A 20,357-nucleotide genomic window follows, 5' to 3' on the forward strand; every position below is an offset into this window, starting at 1 on the left:
GTCGTGGGTGTTTGTTGTGTGAAATGTTCCCAATAATTACAGCTCCTGTTAAAGTTCATGGAAAGCCAATGGAACAGAAGGAGGGTCAAATTGAGACTCATCTCTCTGCACCCTATGTCATTACCTCCAGTGCAGAGAACAGTCCATGATAACACAAAAACACCATCAGCTGAGCTGTTTTGTTGTGATGAACATTCTAGTCATATTAAAGACTGTAACATTTTTGTGGAGTGTAAAATGTAGCTCACACCCATCTCAGCCTTTTATGTTTAATTGGTTTTTCTTCATAGTGACTTTTGTCGTAGAACTCTTACCATTACGACTGAATGCCTGGTTATCCTATAAAAGATCTGATATGTCTTTCTTTGCTTTTATAGAGAAATGTGATTTTGTAATGTGTTTGTTTTATAAATTCAGCTGGTGTTTCGCCTTGCATGAGGTTTGACCTTTGTTCTATTATGACGTGAACTATTATGAACGAATCGTGAATGTGTTGCAGTACTAAATACTCTGTGCTGTATTCTGTGATCTGTCTTCAGTATATAGAAAGGCTGCATGCTATAATTCACTCCTGTTTGTCTTTGCCCTGTGGTTTAGAAAATTTGCATGCTCTTCTGCCCCAGACTTGACTTTTAAGTTGTTAACGAAGTCTGTAGCTGATTTTGTGGATATTTTCTCGGAAAGCAGTGACAAATAAATCCCATTTAATAATTCAACAAATCTACTCTAGTTTTTAAACACTAGCCTTTTGAGTTGATAGTTTGAATTGGCACAAGTTACCAGAGTCCTGAAAAACAAGAACAGCAGCTACAACATTTTTTGATTTAACAGATTATGTTACTGTTCATTTTGTTATTGGCCTTTTGTGTGAATGCTATGTTCATAACGATCTTGGAAACACACTATATTTCAAAAGTTTGGGTTCTGTAAGACTTTTATTTTTTTATATTTCTAAAGTGAAGTCTCGTACTCACAAAGGCTGCATTTATTTGATAAAAAAAATACAGTAATATTGTAAAATATTCAATTTGAAAGAACTGTTTTCTATTTTTATGTATTTTAAAATGCAAGTTATTAATGTGATGCAAAGGAAACATTGAATATAAAGTGCACATGATTACAGAAACCCAATTATCCTACAACAGACAATCTGTGTAAATGAGTTTGGGAAGAAACAACACAGTGTTATGAGTGGTGACCCATTTTTTAGGACTTTTGATAAGCGGGTGCACAATAGCACTCTGTTGTATCGTGGCCTAGAGGGCTGGCTGCCAAACTCAATACCTCTCTGCTTCTGAGGCGAATCCTTCTGATGAAATCAATGGAGGTTAGGAGTTAAACAGGCTGCATTGTGGGAATGTGACTGAAGTGATTTAGGTGTGAAAATGAGAATCATAACTACCTGCTTAAGTGGTAACTTGGTTGTATTGGAGGTGTTGAATTCACTTGAGTATGCTCTAAATTCAAAGTAAATCTCATGCTGTGTCGTTTTTACACTGTGATTTTTCATTTAATCAGTGATGCTGCAGTGGGACAGAGAAATATGGGACACAGCCAGTCTGATTTTATTCTGCTTTGCCTGGAGTGGTTAGGAAGCACAGGTGCACCACGGTGCGCGCACACACACACACGCACACACTCATCAGCACACCCTATCCAATGTTTGGGGAACATGTCATTAGAGTGCCTAAATAATTTTATGGTTCATTTAGGAATCTCACAGCATGAGTTTCAAAGCTGATTACTGCATGTTGCAGAAGGGTTTGTTGTTTTACTCACCCGCTGCCAAAAGTATACAATGAATTATTTGATATCATTAATACAACAAATGAATGAATATAATAATGTACAAAAAGCTTTGGGATTATAGTAGCCTGAGTACTTAAGGAACTGACCTGATAATGCAAATGTTGTGGGTTCAAATCTGTGGTTGACTGATACGGATATTTTAAGGTGATACTGATAGCTAGAGAGCAAGGTGGCTGCTGGTTGATATGTATTAGTTATTACATACAGTTTAATAAAGGATGTTGAGATGTACACCTAAAGTGAAAACATTTTAGTTTTTTTTTTTTTTTTACGCAATAGCCTACTTAATAAATTCCCCCCAAAAAACCTCGCAAACTAGATGAAAATCCCTTTTCCACCGCAAACTTTCTTTTTACTCTTCTGTATCTCAACTTGGTGATGTATATCATAATTGAAACTGTTTTCTCAGAAATTAAACTTTATATCTCAACTGCAACTTTATTTCTTGCAATTTGGATTTTTAATTTCAACCTTTTTTACTTCATTTCAATCTTATATTTCACAAATTGCAACTTTATGTCTCACATTTTATCTCTCGTTCGAAATGGCCAAATATTAGGTGTATGATTATTAATATTTGGGTGGAGGTGACCATGAACTACACAGTTACTGAGACACGTAACTTCAGTTTAATGAGGGGTCTGTGTGTTTAATGACGAGTAATGAATGAGGTAATTGATGGGAGGTTCATTCAGTGTGTGTAACTTTGCATCTCTCTCTCTCTCACACACACACACACACACACATACACACTGAGAGGAGTGTGTAAACAAGCACCTGGTGCCTGCCCAAAACCTCTTGCTGGAAAATAATCCTGTGTTGTACCTTATTTTCTGTTTCCTCTTCACCCTCTTCATCCTCATCTTCCTCTCTCTCATCTCAGACGCTCCTCGGCGGAGATCCGGAGACACTTCAGTGGGATAAGCCATGGTTCCCTTCCTCACCACCGGCACAGTTACAGCTTCAACATAGTGAGTGCTGCACTTTCACTGATAAATACTTCAGTAGAATCCAGCTCAGTAGCTTCAAACTGATTCTGAACATACAAACAGGTCATTCGTAAATTATACATGGATATATGTTTATAAACACTTTATTCTGTAAGTGGGAATAGGTGTGGGTAAATGTCTGTCACATCACTGTCTAATTTGATTCCATTTAAAAAGAATGGTAAGAAGATTTGTTTATATTTTTCATATTTCTTTCTGGAATACTGCTCTCTGATTGGTCAATCATGGGATTGAGCAGTCAAAAGATTTTGTATAGGAATTTAATGGATTAATTGATTTAATTAATTATATCAAATTTTATAAATACATTAATATATATCATAAAAATGTAATTTTAAAAATGTATCTATATAAGTTTATATATTAATAATAATTTACATATAATATTATATATATATATATATATATGTGTGTGTGTGTGTGTAATATTACAAAAATGTAAGTGATTATGTAATATTTAAATTTATAAAAAAATTATATTAAATTGTTTTTATTTCATTTTTGTTAATAACATTAAAAATTAATTGGAAGTTCAAAATGTGTGTGTGTGTGCACATATATTTAAGCTCTAACCTGTCTGTGCTTCCTCTATGCTGAAAATGGGTCAGAGCCCAGGCCACCAGACCACTGCAGCTGGTGCTTACACACACACACACACACACACACACACACACACACACACACACTCACTCATCTGTAATATCCATGGATTTTAGAAGCTGTTGACTTCATAGAAACATAATCTTCCCTGTGATGTTTTCCCATTTTTCACATAGACAGATTGCAGTGAAAGGCAAATGTTAATGTTAGGATTTTGAAAGATGAAAAACTGCTATTCTCGGGATTAAACACAGATTATACTTCAGTAATAATGTGTTAAAATGATTGATAAGTAGTCATAATTCTTTCATATTTGATAAATTCAGTTGTTTACGTATTATAGCGCCCTGATGTGTATACATGTATCTTACAGTACAAGAAACCCTTCAATTCAGCATTCATTTTAAAACAATCATTTTAAACAATAGCATGGCACAATTGTTAATTGTTAGTAAAGTATTTTATTATGCATCTGCATTCTTGTTTATTAGCTATCTCACTACTATCTTATTGTAACCCTTTCATGCACCACTGTAAACATACAAAAATAGTCTACAATACCTCTCACTTTCTTGACAGTGATCATATAACTCCTTCAGCGTTTCTTAAAGTTGAAAGCAGAATATGGACTCATAATTTGATTTTAAATTATCTTTACATTTTTGACTTTATTTATGAGTGCATATGTGCCCCTGCTATTTCGTCATAGCTAGTAAGGGAAGTGGTTGTGATGTCATATCCTGGTTTTGGAACCCACAAAATTTAGACTGCTTCATGCGGCTCAAACCTATTAAGGAAGAGTTGTGCAGAAACAAGTCGTTTTTATTTCCGGGCAACGCCATCTTGTCAGTCGTCTCGTAGTTTGTTCGTAATAATTTTTTGGTGAGTATTTTCTTTCATCCTTTTCAGATGCACTTGCTCTGTCTGCTGTATGTTGGTTGGATTCAATTGGTAGATGCAGAAATGAAACTCTAAGCTAAATTTGCACAATGCACACAGCCTGGGTGGGTTATATTAAGCTTGATGTTGTTGAATATAGACCGGGAACTGTTTTGTGGTTGCTTTCATGTTCCAAAAAGCACAATTAGGCCTCAGGATGAGAAACTTACATTTAAACCTTTGTGTTAAATAATACAATTAAATGGAAGTCAGAGTATTTTTATTTCCTATTTTCTCTAAGAAATGCATTGCACTCGAATGTCTTTTTGTTTCCCGTCGCTGCTTTTGAGTGAATGAGGTTACATGAGCTACAGAAATAACACCTCCACCCGTAGACTATATCAGTATTCATCAACAATTACCCTCTGCTCCTCCCTTGTCAGCTGCTGCTGATGTAATCAAACCACACAGCAAAAAAATCTTTGAACAGTTGCAATATTTAAATACAAAGGCTTTTCACAGTTATTATTATGCCCAAAATTTGTTCCCTGTACTACCTCAGGTAGACATCAGAGATGTAAGCAAGCACTTGCTATGCAAAAATCTATGGATGCCTGTTTCCACCTTAGAGTAAATAAATAAAAGCTAATAGATTTTATTTCCCACTATTGTGACTGTTTCTCATAATTGCAGTTATATCATGCTATTGCAACCTCATATCTCTCAATTGTGATTGCAGTTGTGATTTTATTTCACACACTTGTGACTATTTCTCACAGTTGCAAATTTATTTAATCCAATTGCAACTATATCACTTTATATATCACAATTGTGACCTTATACTGTACCTCGAGGTCCTCCATATTTTGTGATCATTTCATAGTTTGCAACTTTACAGTATTTCTTGTATCTCACAAAAAGTATGAAGCTCATTTTATCTGTTCTCACAATTACCCTGTTTATTTTTTACTCTGAGGCATTATATATATTTTCATTATATAACAAACTTATAGATTGATTGTTTATTGATGTCTGCTGTGATGAGATTCAACATCTACACCTTTACGTGCTTTAGATATGATACTTTGTTTTGAAAATGTTTTATTGTTATAGTTACAGTGGGGCAAATAAGTATTTGATACACTGCCGATTTTTCAAGTTTTCCCACTTACAAAGAATGGAGAGATCTGTAATTTTCATCGTAGGTACACCTCAACTGTGAGAGACAGAATATAAAAAAAATCCAGAAAATCACATTGTATGATTTTTGAATAATTAATTTCCATTTTATTGCATGAAATAAGTATTTGATCACCTACCAACCAGCAAGAATTCTGGCTCTCACAGACTTGTTAGTTTGTCTTTAAGAAGCCCTCCTATCCTCCACTCATTACCTGTATTAATTGCACCTGTTTGAACTCGTTAAGACACCTGTTCACACACTCAGTCATGCAATCAGACTCCAACCTCTCCACTATGGGCAAGACCAAAGAGCTGTCTAAGGACACTAGGGACAAAATTGTAGACCTGCACAAGGCTGGGATGGGCTACAGGACAATAGGCAAACAGCTTGGTGAGAAGGCAACAACTGTTGGTGCAATTATTAGAAAATGGAAGAAATTCAAGATGACTGTCAATCTCCCTCGGACTGGGGCTCCATGCAAGATCTCGCCTCGTGGAGTATCAATGATCCTGAGAAAGGTGAGGGATCAGCCTAGAACTACACGGGAGGACCTGGTCAATGACCTGAAGAGAGCTGGGACCACAGTCTCAACGGTTACCATTAGTAACACACTACACCGTCATGGATTAAAATCCTGCAGTGCGCAAGGTCCCCCTGCTCAAGCCAGCACATGTCCAGGCCCGTCTGAAGTTTGCCAAAGACCATCTGGATGATCCAGAGGAAGCATGGGAGAAGGTCATGTGGTCAGATGAGACCAAAATAGAACTTTTTGGTATAAACTCCACTCGCCGTGTTTGGAGGAAGAAGGATGAGTACAATCCCAAGACCACCATCCCAACCGTGAAGCATGGGGGTGGAAACATCATGCTTTGGGGGTGCTTTTCTGCAAAGGGGACAGGACGACTGCACCGTATTGAGGGGAGGATGGATGGGGCCATGTATCGCGAGATTTTGGGCAACAACCTCCTTCCCCTCAGTAAGAGCATTGAAGATGGGTCGTGGCTGGGTCTTCCAGCATGACAATGACCCCAAACACACAGCAAGGGCAACTAAGGAGTGGCTCCGTAAGAAGCATTTCAAGGTCCTGGAGTGGCCTAGCCAGTCTCCAGACCTGAACCCAATAGAAAATCTATGGAGGGAGCTGAAACTCTGTGTTGCCCAGCGACAGCCCCAAAACCTGAAAGATCTGGAGAAGACCTGTATGGAGGAGTGGGCCAAAATCCCTGCTGCAGTGTGTGCACCTGGTCAAGAACTACAGGAAATGTCTGACCTCTGTAATTGTAAACACAGGTTTCTGTACTAAATAAGTTCTATTTTTCTATTGTATCAAATACTTATTTCATGCAATAAAATGGAAATTAATTATTCAAAAATCATACAATGTGATTTCTGGATTTTTAAAAAATATTGTCTCTCACAGTTGAGGTGTACCTACGATGAAAATTACAGATCTCTCTATTCTTTTTAAGTGGGAAAACTTGAAAAATCGGCAGTGTATCAAATACTTATTTGCCCCACTGTATAAGTCCTTGTGTTATAAGGGCATGTTTCAGTAATACTGGTAATATTGTTATACAACACCTTGCAAGAGATAAGCCTTCACTAAACCTTAAGTGTGAAAAAAAAAAAAAAAAAAAAAATGTTTGAAAGATGTTACATAACCAGCTAGGGTTATCATAAAGTTACACTATTAAATCCTTTATTTGACATGCTTTGGTCTCTTTCCACAGGCTACCATTAGTTTGATGCTTTAATTTTTATGCCCAATAGCCTTCTGATTAATGCATCTCTGTGAAACCTCTCAAGAGATCACAGCCTCCCAAAGCACTGCAGCAGTTATGTTGATTATCTTCAGCAGGTCTGGAGCTGTCTGCCTCAAGTCACGACAAAACATGCTCTGTTCCACTAACTTTACTAAAAGAGGAATACAACCGTAGGCAATGCATTTTTTACTGCTATGGTCTGAACATGTCATCAGCTGTAAAATGATTTATTGCTTCCTACCAGCCTCCCTCTTTGTTTCATTGTTTTATGGGGGTCATAGAGCATTCTAGTTCTCTCTGTGTGTGTTTTTATTTTAGGCATTTCGTTAGTTGGTATAGAGCGAGATTAAAAGCATGTCTTCTTTGATACACAACAAATGTTGAATTGGATTGAATGCTTTAGTGTCGATAAAAAATACAGTAGTGATATATTTGTATTTTATGATGGTTTCTGGCCTCTGTTTGCTCGAACTAATTGCAACTTTTTTGCTTACATTATATATAGACTAGTTTTGATGTTATAGAGGCTGTTGAATAAAGTATATTCTCATAATTTACACTACCGTTTCATATTATTATGATGACATGGATTATGTCTTAAATGGACCAGGTCATGTCTTGCAGACACTTTTATGTCTATTTACTCCTAAAATAAAGGTTCTTTATTAGCGTCTATGGTTTTATGAAGGACCTTTAACATCCATGGAGCATTTCCATTCTACAATACGTTCTTTATTGTAGAGAAAGATTCTTTAGATTTTTTTTGCACTAAGAAAAACTGTGCACTAAAGGTTTTCTGGGAAACACCAAATGGTTCTTCTATGGCAGTGGTCTCAAACTCAATTCCTGGAGGGCCACAGCTCTGCGGAATTTAGCTCCAACCAGCTCCAAATCACACCTGCTTGGAAGTTTCTAGTAATCCTGAAGAGCTTGATTATTTGGATCAGGTGTGTTTGATTAGAGTTGGAGCTAAACTGTGCAGAGCTGTGGCCCTCCAGGAATTGTGTTTGAGACCAATGTTCTATGGCATCTTTGAAACCATTATTTTTAAGAGTGTAACCGGGGAGTTTTCATAATAACTGGTGTGTCCATACCATCAAAGAGCTGATTTTATGATTGTAAGTCCTGGTCATCTTTATAGCCTCAGTCATATGAAGCGGTTGAGCCGGTGGACCTGGATGAGTTCCTGATGTCACAGCTGCGCAGTGGAGATGCCGAGCTCATGCAGGAGCTGGGGGAGTTTCCAGACGATGACCTGGAGGTCGAGCTGGTGGAGAGGGAATGCAGGACCATCCGCCCCTCTGTCCCTGAGGAAGGGTAAGTGCTGGATGCTCCCTGTTGGGGTTGAGAAGGTCAACTAAAAAATATCTTTGTGCTGACTTGAGCAGTTGTGTTGTGATTGTAATGCAGTGTAGGTAGGCAGTTTACTAGATTTAGAGTTGAAATTGGATTATATCTTTAATTTAGCATTTTTAATTATTGGCTCGACCAATAAAAGGTGGCATTTGTGTATCTCTACAGAACATAACCTGTTTACTTATTTGATCAAAGTCAATTTATATTGTTTGCAACCATTTAGATTCAAAAAAATAATGGCAATAGCATGGTGTTTATAAATGATTGGTTTCATTAGTAATGATGATAGTTTGTTTAATTGGTTTATTGTATTTATTTATTTTTATTACGTGTGTGTTTGTGTCTCCAGAGTGGAGCTGGATCCTCATGTGAGGGATTGTGTTCAGAGTTACACGCAGCCCTGGCTGATGGTTAGCAGAAGGTAAATTCCCAGAATTCATTCATTTCCTGTCCCTCCTCAGGGCTGAGTTTTAAATATTCAGCTTAAATATTCAAAAAACATAACTCAAAGAAATGACACCAGACACACAGATACTATAATGCTGTTGTGTTTCTCATTTACAGATCTCAGGGTTATGGATGGATTGCGTACACCGAGAGGACAGATGCTAACAGAGTCTTACAGAGACAGACATTTGAGTCGGACGTTGAGCCTGACAAACAGGAGCAAGTAGTAAGCACAGTTTATAAAACCTTTCCTCTTTTATACAGATGCCATTTTACAACAACAAAGCAGCAAATTGGGATTTTTGTTCACATTGATATTAGTGTCACTCAAGGCCGCCACCCAACCCCACGGACACTTATATTCCTCTTTTTTGTTTGTAATTATTATTATTATATTAAAGCCTATGAAGTGTGTCACCACCCATTCCATTATGTGTGCTCATTCCCTGCCATAAGACACTAACAAAACATATTCATTTCCTCTTAATAAGAAGTAAACATTTGAAATAAAGAAAATAAGCAGAATCTTTCTCCCAGGTATTTTTCTTTTCTATTTGTCTCCATGACCACCATCTTGGCTCCATCCCACCCGTTTGTCAGAGTCCAGGGACGTAATGAGGCATGAATATTCATTCTGTCCCGACTACTTCCGTCCTAGTGCAGCTTTGCCAAGATTTAATTATCCAAACCACAAAGATTTGTTTCACTCCATGTATTTTTCATGAGTTTAGATTGAGAGTCTGCTGGAACACCAAGATCCTCCTTTAGTTTTGGATCCTTTAAGGGCCTCCGCATTCACTGCAGGGGTTATTAGCAATCCAGAGGAGTACCAAAGTTCCCGCTAGCCAGCTCTCTTCTGTGATGTGTGTCTCTAAGCAAGTAGATTAAGAATACAAATGGTACGGGAAGGTCTATCCCACAGGCTAAACGCAATGTATCATGGGAACCCTGCATGATTCCCACTATCAGAGCCTGTGCATAATATGGTTCTTATTTGGCGATTAACAGAAATCTCTCCTAGGGTTTTGAGAATTCATCCATCTCTTATGGTCTTCCTGGAAAAAAGCATTAGTCTCAGAACTGTACAGAGCTCCTCTGCTCTATTTCACATGTAGTTATGTGGCAAAGGAGTGAATGAAGTTAAGCAGGCATTGCCAGTTCAGTCAAATCATAAAAGGCATAGTAAGATGAAAGTAAAATGAAAAACAAAAGCATATGAAATGAACTACTTTCCAATCTAATGTCTTTTGTGAATGCTCACTGAGCTGGAAATGCCTCCTTAACTTCATTCACTCTTCTGCCACATGATTACATGTTAATTAGAGCAGCGAATGAAGTTAAGGAGGCTTTGAAGATTCAGTCAGTGATCACAACAGACATAAGATTGGAAAACAGTTTATTCATGTGCAACTTTTAATGAAAATGAATTAATGAATTTAACCTGAACCATCACTTTTAGCTTGTACTTTGTGTATGGGTATATTTTTCACATTTTTTTTAAGCCAAGGACTTCCACATATATCCGAATACTGTGTGAACCCCCAAAACAAACAAGTATTAAATAATTTTTAAAACATCTATCAAATGTTTTCTTTTCACTGTTTTATTTTATTTTGTAGGTATACCTTTTAATTTGATAAATGTGAACAGTCCTTATTTTTGATTAATTATAAATTTAACCTTTTTTCTTTTCTTTTATAAATGTATATATTTATACATTTTTATAAATATAATTATAAACTGAGGCTCCAGTCTGAAAACCATGGTATCAAAAAGTCCTATTTATGTAATATGTAATGTAATATGTTCTCTCCGATCCCTCAGGAAAAATCACTATCCCTGCCAGCACTATGTGGTGATACAACTCGGACCACCCTCACATGCTCAGACTTCAACTTACGGGCCCTGCAGCCGGACCGTCGTGTGGAGAGCCTCTTGCGCTTCAGCAGCCCGGAGGAGCTGGATCGTTTCAACCAGGAGGCCAGAAATAGCAAGCGCTACGGCGAGCTCTTTGGCCTCTACCTACCTATTGATGAGGTGCAGCCTTGCCTTACTTACTTTAAATACTGTTAAACAGTGTTCTTTACAGAATGTCCTTTAGCGATTCATTTTTGTGAACACAAGGATTCAGTTAGAAGTTAAATATTTTCTTCAATGCCCTTGACTGCGTGCAGGAGGATGCAGTAGCGATTCGGCCCATTCCCGACTGTCCCAAGGAGCACTTTGGGCAGAGGATACTAGTGCGATGCCAGACCATCAAGTAATACTTTCTTACCATCCACTGTTATTGGTCATGCTCTCTGAATGATTGTTCTGATATATTATTTTAAATGACCTGTTACATTTTATACTTTGAGGTTGAAATGGTCTTCATAGCATAGGCATAAAATGTTGGTTTAGAGTTGTATTTGGTTTTGAAATATTGTTCTTCCTTCTACAGATTTGAGATTGAAATCGAGCCCCTCTTTGCAACCATGGCCCTCTATGACCTGAAGGAGAAGAAGAAGGTCAGTTTCTGATGCTTATCTTAAAAGCTATGAAAAATATCTCAAATATGTGGTATAATTTTTGTATTTTGACCCTTCTGCTTAAATACATTTGCTTAAGCTGGGGCGACATAATTAATAAATATTCTTCCTGTCAGTGTTCTTCCTGTTAGTCCTCCCACATTCCTCCACTTCAGTCTGAACAGAGCTAGAGAGACTAATGAGAGACTTTTCATTATCCACAGCCATAAACATTGTTTTGTCAGAGGTTAAATCAACATCTATTTTTAATTTGTGTGTGTAGACCTCTAAAACAACAATTTAATTACAAAGAAGTAGAAATGGGTCACAAAATTCAGTCTGAACGGTTTAGACCAAAGTCTATAAAACCAGTAAACATGAACCACAGCTTGTCTTAACCACAAATTTAAGAACTTCTTGGACTGACAGTCATGGATCTTAAGGAATCAGCGAGTTTTAATGCAAGCTGTGTGTATTTCCATATTAAATGGACAGACAGCAGATATATTTGGGAGGAATATCCTGAAGTATTACATTAATCCGCTTTAGCTTTTACTGAAGAAGGTTAATGCAAGAGACAGACCAGATGATTCATGCTAAATAGGGACTTTATGCAGCAAGGTTTTTTTTCCATTTCTTGGTGAAGAGAGTGTTTTTGATAGGAGGAATTACCCATTTCACAATGTTAAGAGAGAAAAACATAATGTAGGATTTCTGATATGCCCAAGTAAGGCTTGAAGATGGGTTTTGTCAGATTGAGTGAGATTCAGTGGTAATTTAGTGGGAAACTGTGCTAATGTTGATCTTTTTGAGGTGTCTTTCCATTATGATTGGTTCACTGACAAACAGCTGGTTCATGTATTTTTGTTCTTCATGCACCACAATTTCCCTTCTGTTTCTTGAACAATATGATAAAACCCTTAGCAGGCTGGTTGTTTTATGTTATCCATGCTAATCACGGTATTTTTTCCTTCAGATTTCAGAGAACTTCCACTTTGACATGAACTCGGATCAGACAAAGGGTTTCCTGCGGGCTCACACTCCCAACACTGACCCTTCCACTTTGGCCAGATCTGCAGTTTTCTCAATCTCCTACCCTTCTCCAGATATCTATCTGGTCATTAAGGTAGTGTTAATCTAATAGGGACTGTATACCTAAAAATGATTAAAATACATAAATTTTATCTTGAAATGACTATCCTCTTGGTTTTAAATGTATATTAGAAACAATTGATAAACCAATATATAGGTCAGGCTGATTAATCTACAGGTAATTGGCCATTTTGAGACTTTGTCAATTAATAATAAAAAGTTTCAGTACCTTAGTATATAATTTTCACCTTAGTATAGGGACCAATTCTCACTATTAACTAGTTGCTTAGTAGTATGCCTATTATTAACATATCGGCTGTTTATTAGTACTTATAAAGTACATATTCTGTGTGACCATGTTCTACATCCCTAATCCTACCCAACCCCTAAACTTATCAACTAACCCCTAAACTTATCAACTACCTTATTAATAGGCAGCAAACTAGGAGTTTACTGAGGCAAAAGTCATAGTTAAAGGTTTGTTAATAGCGACAATTGGACCTTTGCATAAAGTGTGACTGAATCTCCTTTATTTTCAGTGAAGTTTGAGTAAATTTTATACATTTTATGTACACTATAACTTAAAACTTAAGTCAGTAAAATTTTTGTTTTTGAAAAATCTTTTATGCTCACCATTTGCCTTCTTTTTTTTTTTTTTACAGTAAAACAGTAATATTGTGAAATATTATTACGATTTAAAATAACTGTTTTCTATTTTAATCCCCCCCCCCCCTGATTTATTTGTGACTGCTCAATTTTCAGTGGCTATTACTCCAGTTTTCAGTGCCACATGATCTGTCAGAAATCATTCTAATATGTTGCTTTGGTGCTCAATAAACCATTTCCTTTATTAAAAAAAACAATCTTTCTGACACTAATATTAATAGTAATTATTCCTTGTGATAGTGGAAATTATAATGGAGATGATGATGATGAATGTTGAGTAACAATGTTACTAATAGTGTGTTTGTGTTGAACGTGTAGATTGAGAAGGTTCTTCAGCAGGGAGAGATTGGGGATTGTGCTGAACCATACATGGTACTGAAGGAGAGTGACACTACTAAGGTAACCACTAAACGCTTCTCTTTCTCTCAAGTTGTTTATGTACACAACATGGCCAACAGTATGTTGACACCCCCTGCTCATTATCAGATTTTGGCATGGGCTGTGACAATACCCCTGCAAACAAAAGTACGGTCAATAAAGAAATCATTCACAGAGTCTGGTGGGGAACTTCAACCCTGCATCTATGTGCCAATGTCTAGTGGAAAGCTTTGCCAGAAGAGTAGATTAATTATTCTGAATTCAAGCGAGCACATATGAGTTGGTTATGAGTGTCCACATGTGGCCATAAAGTGTGCATAATTCAATCAATTCTTTCTCAAATGAATTTCAATTCTGCATTATTTCTCTAATGAGAAATATTGTCATTAATAAAACCACTTTATGAATCTCCTTTGTACATCAGAACAGAGACAAGCTGGAGAAGCTGAAGAATCAGGCGGAGGGGTTTTGTCAAAGACTGGGCCGCTACAGGATGCCATTCGCTTTTGCAACGGTCAACATCATGAGTGCTATCAACTCCACCCTGGAGCGAGACACAAGTGACACAGACAGTATCAATGGTAAAATACTGAATAGATGAACACCATTGGTCAGTTAATACAACGTATCACTCGCTAAAAAAATTGTTATATCCATAATTGTGTACAATCTTGATTTTGGCACAGGCAGGAGTAGTCTGGAAAAGAAGGGATTGCCCAGACGTAACTCTGACAGATTCAGCATGATGGAGGACAACTATATCCTCTCTGGCTTCAAACCAGCTCTTACCATGTGCACATTCATCAAGCAGGTATTGTTTGCAGAATTAGAGAATATTCAAGAGAAAAATGCAGATGGGATTTGATTTTTGTTTATGTACAGAGGTTCATTCAGAGGACTGGGGTCAGTAAGATTTTGTAATGTTTTTTTAAAGTAAAACCAGTAATATTGTAAAATATCTTAACTTTTTAAATGTTTTCAGTGTAATGTATTTTTAAATATATTTATTCCTGTGATGGCAAAGCTGAATTTTTAGCAGACATAAGTCCAGTCTTCTATGTCACATGATCATTCAGAAATAATTATAATATGCTGATTTGATGCTCAAGAAATATTTTTTTATTTTTGTGTAGAAAACAGTTGTGCTGCTAAATATTATTGTGAAAACATTTTTCTTTGATTTAACAGAAAATTCAAAAGCACATTTATTTGAAATAGAAATCTATAAAAATAGTTTTTACTTTTGATCAATACATCCTTGCTGAATAAAAGTATTAATTTCTTTAAAAAAAAAATCTTACTGACCCTAGACTTGGACTGTGTTGTACAGTAGGTGGGCATGGTTTCTAGGTTACAGGTGGTTGAAGAGGAGGAGCTGAAAAATAAGAGGGCTTGATGATGTCATCTAACATGACAGATGCATAGGAAGTCATTTACATGAGAAAACATTTGGTGTTTTGTTGTTGTTTTTAAATAATGTGCACAGATGATTTTTTCACAAAAAGACCAGGAACATGTTTTAAGAAAGTAAATTAGCTCAATGGAATGATTTTTTTGTTTTGTTTACAACTTATATTTCAGAACAGTGCTTTTCTGTGCCAAAAAAATCCAAACTCATTGAATTAGCGCTGTGAAAAATAAATTGTTGTAAAAAAAAAAAGAAATAAATGATTAGAATTTTAGTTGGTCACCTTGAGTACATCATTCCATTCTTCACATTCTCCAGATTAACTGGTGCCTGCGTTCTTCAGCTTGCTCTAATATCACACTGCATTCTTACAATACTCTTCCTCTAAACTGAAGAATTATTCTGCTGTTCTCCATAAAATCTTCCAAACACATTTGACTTGAGAAAAATTCTTTTTTGAATTGAGCTGACCATTTATTGTGTGTGCTGGCAGGAAGGAGAGCGTTTGAGTGACGAGGACCTGTTCAAGTTCCTGGCGGACATCAAGAGGTCGTCCAGTCAGCGACGTGTTAAGATCATACCTGGTGAGGAGTTGTTCTAACTGTACAGTCCAGTTTGTCCACAGAAAAAAACTCTTATGTGTATGAGCTAACAGCAGTGATCTTGTAATAAAAAAAAAACATTTATAAGGATCAGACTTTGGCATGTAACTCATCTTGCACCATTTATGTATGTGTTGTCTGAAAGGTTTTCTGAGACTGGAAGTGTCTCCAGTGCCAGAGACGGTTCCTGGGTGTCTGTCCCCAGAACTGATTCCAGTGAAGCCAGTTTCTGAGAAAAATCCACGGGCGGTTAAAGAAGTACTGGAGTTCCCTTCCAGTGAAGTCTATGTGCCTCACAATATATATCGGTAATCCCTCTCTTTCTCTCACACACACACATGTTGGTTTTTCTGGTTTTCGGGGACTCTCCAGAGGCGTAATGGTTTTTATACTGAACAAACGGTGTTTTCTATCATCCTACACCTAAACCGTGTACCCCTTACAGGAAACTGTGCATTTTTAGTTTATCAGAAAAAAACTCATTCTGAATGATTTATAAGCCTTTTGAATAAAGCCTCATAAATCACCTTCAGGTTGTAATACCTACGTCATACCCATGCCATTATACAAATTTGTATCCTCATAAACCACACACACACACACACATGCATGATTTGTCAGGCTGAGATCTAGCAGAAATGGGATGCAGTGATTAATCTGTGAGTTCTGAGTACAAAGGTTTGTCAGAATTTGGAGTGCAGAACTGTGGCTGATATGATTCACTCATTTACTATGAACACAAATAGATGGAAAAACTGCGTGCAGGACAATGTTGCCAGGTATCAAGCAATCAGGTCTCACAAATCAAGCCTAAAATAAGAAACTTGCTTTACCTAAAAACACTTTGTGATCAGAGGGATAGGAGTGTGGTTATATATTATGGAAGAAGTAGAATTGCTCAATTTATTTGACTAATTCTAGGATACATTTGCATTTAAACAACTACTATATGGAAGTAAGCCATGAAAAACAGAAGCAACTTCCCATATTTATGACAGACTTTATGAAACATGCAACTAGTTTCTTCCTTGTTGTCAGTGTTGGATTGTAAGCGGTGTGCGCCATCTAGTGGCCACTACCTTAATGTCTTTACACCCAATTGTTGTTTTCAAAAGGATTCATTATTTTGTCTGCAAATAACATTTTTAGAGTTTATTTTCTTTTGTTATTCGTGTTACAGGAACCTGTTGTATGTGTATCCTCTGAGGTTGAATCTTACTAACCGTTTGACTTCAGCCAGAAACATTACGGTTAAAATCCAGTTCATGAGTGGTGAGGATCCTAGCTGTGCCATGCCTGTGAGTGAAAAACCATATTCATATTTACTTGTATATGTCAAATGTATTACCATTACATTTATATTCTAATAGTCACCACAACATCAACAACAAAAACAATAATAATAATGATGATAAATATTGTTTTATAACATGATAATATAATAGAAATATCATAGAAATCATGTTCGCTGGATTCCAAAAAATAAGCATAAATTAAAAGCAGACTTAAGTGGTTCAAAAAGAAAAATATTTTAAATCTTTGTAAACGTATACATTTTATATTCAATTTCAATTATTGTCATTCTACCCCTGTGCAGTATGCTTACAAAGCTTTAAAGAAACTATGATTTAACGATTTTATGCAAACTATGTGTGACCCTGCACCACAAAACCAGTCATAAGGGTCAATTTTTCAAAATTGAAATTTATATATCTGAAAGCTGAATAAATAAGCTTTCCATTGATGTATTTGGCCGAGATACAACTATTTGAAAATCTGGAATCTGAGGGTGCAAAAAAAATCGAAATATTGAAGAAAAAAACCTTTAAAGTTGCCCGAATGAAGTCCTTAGCAATGCATATTACTAATCAAAAATTAAGTTTAGATATATTTATTGTAGGAAATTTACAAAATATCTTCATGGAACATGATCTTAATATCCTAATGATTTTTGGCATAAAATAAATCTATCATTTTGACCCATACAGTGTATTTTTGGCTATTGCTACAAATATACCCCAGCGGCTTATAGGGATAGCTCACCCAAAAATGAAAATGCCATCATATACTCACCCTCAAGTAGTTCCAAACCTGTATGAATGTGTTTGTTCTGCTGAACACAAAGGAAGATATTCTGAAGATATTCGGAACTACTTGAGGGTGAGTAAATGACAGAATTTTCATTTTTGGGTGAAATATCCCTTTAAGTTTTGTGGTCCAGGGTCACATAATATATAATAATAATGTGAAATTATGATTATTATTAATATAACAATAGTAACTGTATTGTATGATTTCAAGTTCATTGTGAATAAATGACATACGAAAAAGAGATATACGGTGTATATAAAACTTACACTTTAAGTGACACACCATTAAATCACAAATTACATTTGTCTGTATAACAAAATCATAAGACAGAATTTCAAAATTGTGTGTGTAATTACTGTAGAGTAGTTTTAAAAATGTTCTCATTTTATTTATTTTTGCCCTTAAGCAAATATTGACCTCTCTGCACTGTCCAAAAAAAAGGTAATCTTTGGAAAATCAAGCGGCCCTGAGCTTCTTCAAGAGGTCTACACTCCAGTCACATACCACAACAGGTAATCATGCTCTCTTACAACGATTTTAGTGATCAATATATCAAGCAAAATTGTAAGGGTGGTTTGAGATCTTTCCATCTCCTCCACAGGTCTCCTGATTTCTATGACGAGATAAAGATCCATCTTCCAGCCCGTTTAACAGAGAAACATCACTTACTGTTCACCTTTTACCATATCAGCTGCCAGCAGAAACAGAACCAGACTGGAAGTTTGGAGACTCTCATTGGATATTCAGTGAGTGACTGTACAGATTGTGTATGTGTGTGTTTGTATACAGTGCAGTTCGAACGTTTGGGATCAGTTTTTTTTAAAGAAATTAATACTTTCATAGAGCAAGGATGCCATAAAATGATGTAAAGTGACAGTTAAGACTTTCATAATATTACAAAATATTTCAAATAAATGCTGTTCTTTTGAATCTTGTATCAAATGTATCAGTGTCCACAAAAATATTAAGCAGCACAACTGTTCTCAACAATTATAAAAAGAAATGTTTCTTGAGCACCAAATCAGCATATTAGAATGATTTCTTGTGACACTGAAGACTGGAGTAATGCTGGTGAAAATTCAGCTTTGCCATCACAGGAATGAATTACTTTTTAAAATATATTCAAATAGAAAACAGTTACAGTTGTTACTGTATTTATGATCAAATAAATGCATCCTTGGTGAACATAAGAGAAATAAAAATCGTACATCCACTAGAGAGAGTTTCAGTGATGTCTACACAAACAAGCTGAGACATAACTGTAAGTAATAATAATATTAATAATAAGTTTATATAGCGCCTTTCTGCCTCTCTGTGAGGAAGGAAGGAGAGAGAGGAGTCAGATTATAACGGTGGTGGAAGGTCGAACCAAGGTTCCAGCAATGTTAACATTGTCGCCACAGAAATGAGTGTCATGACTTCACTTCCTTCTCTGCAGTGGTTGCCCATGCTGAACAATGACAGGCTGCAGACTGGGCAGCAGTGTCTGCCAATCGTTCTGGACAAACTTCCTGTGAACTATTCCCTGCATTCCCCAGAGGTACAGTCAACCATTTCACATCTGCCTTTTTTGGATGCCAATCATTTCATTTCAGAACCTTGCATTGATGTCTCATTTGGGCACACATTCAATGATTCTTATGTGGCTTTGTGTATTCATTTGTTTAAAAAGTGTATGTTCTGTAACTTTGGGTCTTTTTATATGCCTTCAGAAACTGCCAGCTCAGGTGCCTCCTGTTAAGTGGTTGGAGAATCATAAGGGACTGTTCAACCTTGAGCTTCAAGCTGTGTCCTCAGTCCAAACACAGGTGTAAAACACTCTCAGAACTCACTTCCCAGCTGGAAAGACCAGCTGTTGTTGTTTTTTGAATGCTGGTGTGCTGAAGCTTCCAGCATCACTTCTTAACTAGGTTAACTTGCAAGACTGCATGGTCAATCAGTTCCACGTGAGAGACTATGCTGGTTGGCCATAAGCTAAACCAGCTCCAGACCAATAAAAACCAGACTGAGTCTAGTCAAAGCTGTTCTTTTCAGCAGGATTTTAAGTATTAAGTGTTAAAATATTAACTAGTGTTAACTAATATGCTAATATTTGTGAAATATGCTCATTTGAATGAAGTTGACCAACCCCACAGAAAATGACAGAAAGAAGAATGTACTGAATTATTAGATGGAAAAACGAAATTTTGAAATGACTGAATTTAAGTAATAAATAAACAAATAAAAAAACTAATCAAAAGCACAAAATTATCAAAAGCTCAAAAAGTTGTCAAAAGCTAAAATTAAAATAAAAACTGAAAATAGAATGTGAAATAGAAAACTAAAATAATAAATGTATTATTAAATACAAAGTATTGAAAGTATTAATAAAATATAAATATTTGTATAAATATTAATAAAAGTATGTATATAGTACTTTTATTTTGTAATTAAGATGGTGTATGGATATAGTATTTTATTTTTTTATTATTTACTTAATACCTTTTATATTATATGATATTATTATTTAGATATTACTGAAGCTTAAGTACTAAATTATAATGGCCCAGTTTCATAGACGGGGTTT

At 36.1% G+C, this 20,357-nt stretch overlaps 1 protein-coding gene across 2 annotated transcripts in view; it reads left to right on the forward strand.

Moving 5' to 3' along the window:
* The window catches only part of LOC306849442 (dedicator of cytokinesis protein 8-like), a 48,602-nt gene that overhangs the window by 4,205 nt on the left and 24,040 nt on the right, over nucleotides 1–20,357 (forward strand). Inside the window, exons 2-19 of one of the 2 annotated variants that reach the window (XM_079384465.1) lie at nucleotides 2,693–2,780; nucleotides 8,386–8,561; nucleotides 8,950–9,021; nucleotides 9,165–9,273; nucleotides 10,872–11,084; nucleotides 11,222–11,307; nucleotides 11,488–11,554; nucleotides 12,531–12,680; nucleotides 13,631–13,711; nucleotides 14,115–14,271; nucleotides 14,377–14,501; nucleotides 15,592–15,682; nucleotides 15,846–16,008; nucleotides 16,881–16,998; nucleotides 18,233–18,303; nucleotides 18,393–18,537; nucleotides 19,230–19,331; nucleotides 19,504–19,599. In XM_079384465.1, coding sequence (XP_079240591.1) covers nucleotides 2,693–2,780; nucleotides 8,386–8,561; nucleotides 8,950–9,021; nucleotides 9,165–9,273; nucleotides 10,872–11,084; nucleotides 11,222–11,307; nucleotides 11,488–11,554; nucleotides 12,531–12,680; nucleotides 13,631–13,711; nucleotides 14,115–14,271; nucleotides 14,377–14,501; nucleotides 15,592–15,682; nucleotides 15,846–16,008; nucleotides 16,881–16,998; nucleotides 18,233–18,303; nucleotides 18,393–18,537; nucleotides 19,230–19,331; nucleotides 19,504–19,599 — 2,110 coding nt within the window. Of the gene's footprint in view, nucleotides 1–2,692; nucleotides 2,781–4,211; nucleotides 4,302–8,385; nucleotides 8,562–8,949; nucleotides 9,022–9,164; nucleotides 9,274–10,871; nucleotides 11,085–11,221; nucleotides 11,308–11,487; nucleotides 11,555–12,530; nucleotides 12,681–13,630; nucleotides 13,712–14,114; nucleotides 14,272–14,376; nucleotides 14,502–15,591; nucleotides 15,683–15,845; nucleotides 16,009–16,880; nucleotides 16,999–18,232; nucleotides 18,304–18,392; nucleotides 18,538–19,229; nucleotides 19,332–19,503; nucleotides 19,600–20,357 lie in introns of those variants that run through there. The other variant, XM_079384466.1, reaches the window with a different exon arrangement.

The sequence above is a fragment of the Barbus barbus genome, assembly GCF_936440315.1.
Source record: "Barbus barbus genome assembly, chromosome: 29".
NCBI classification, from domain to species: domain Eukaryota; kingdom Metazoa; phylum Chordata; class Actinopteri; order Cypriniformes; family Cyprinidae; genus Barbus; species Barbus barbus.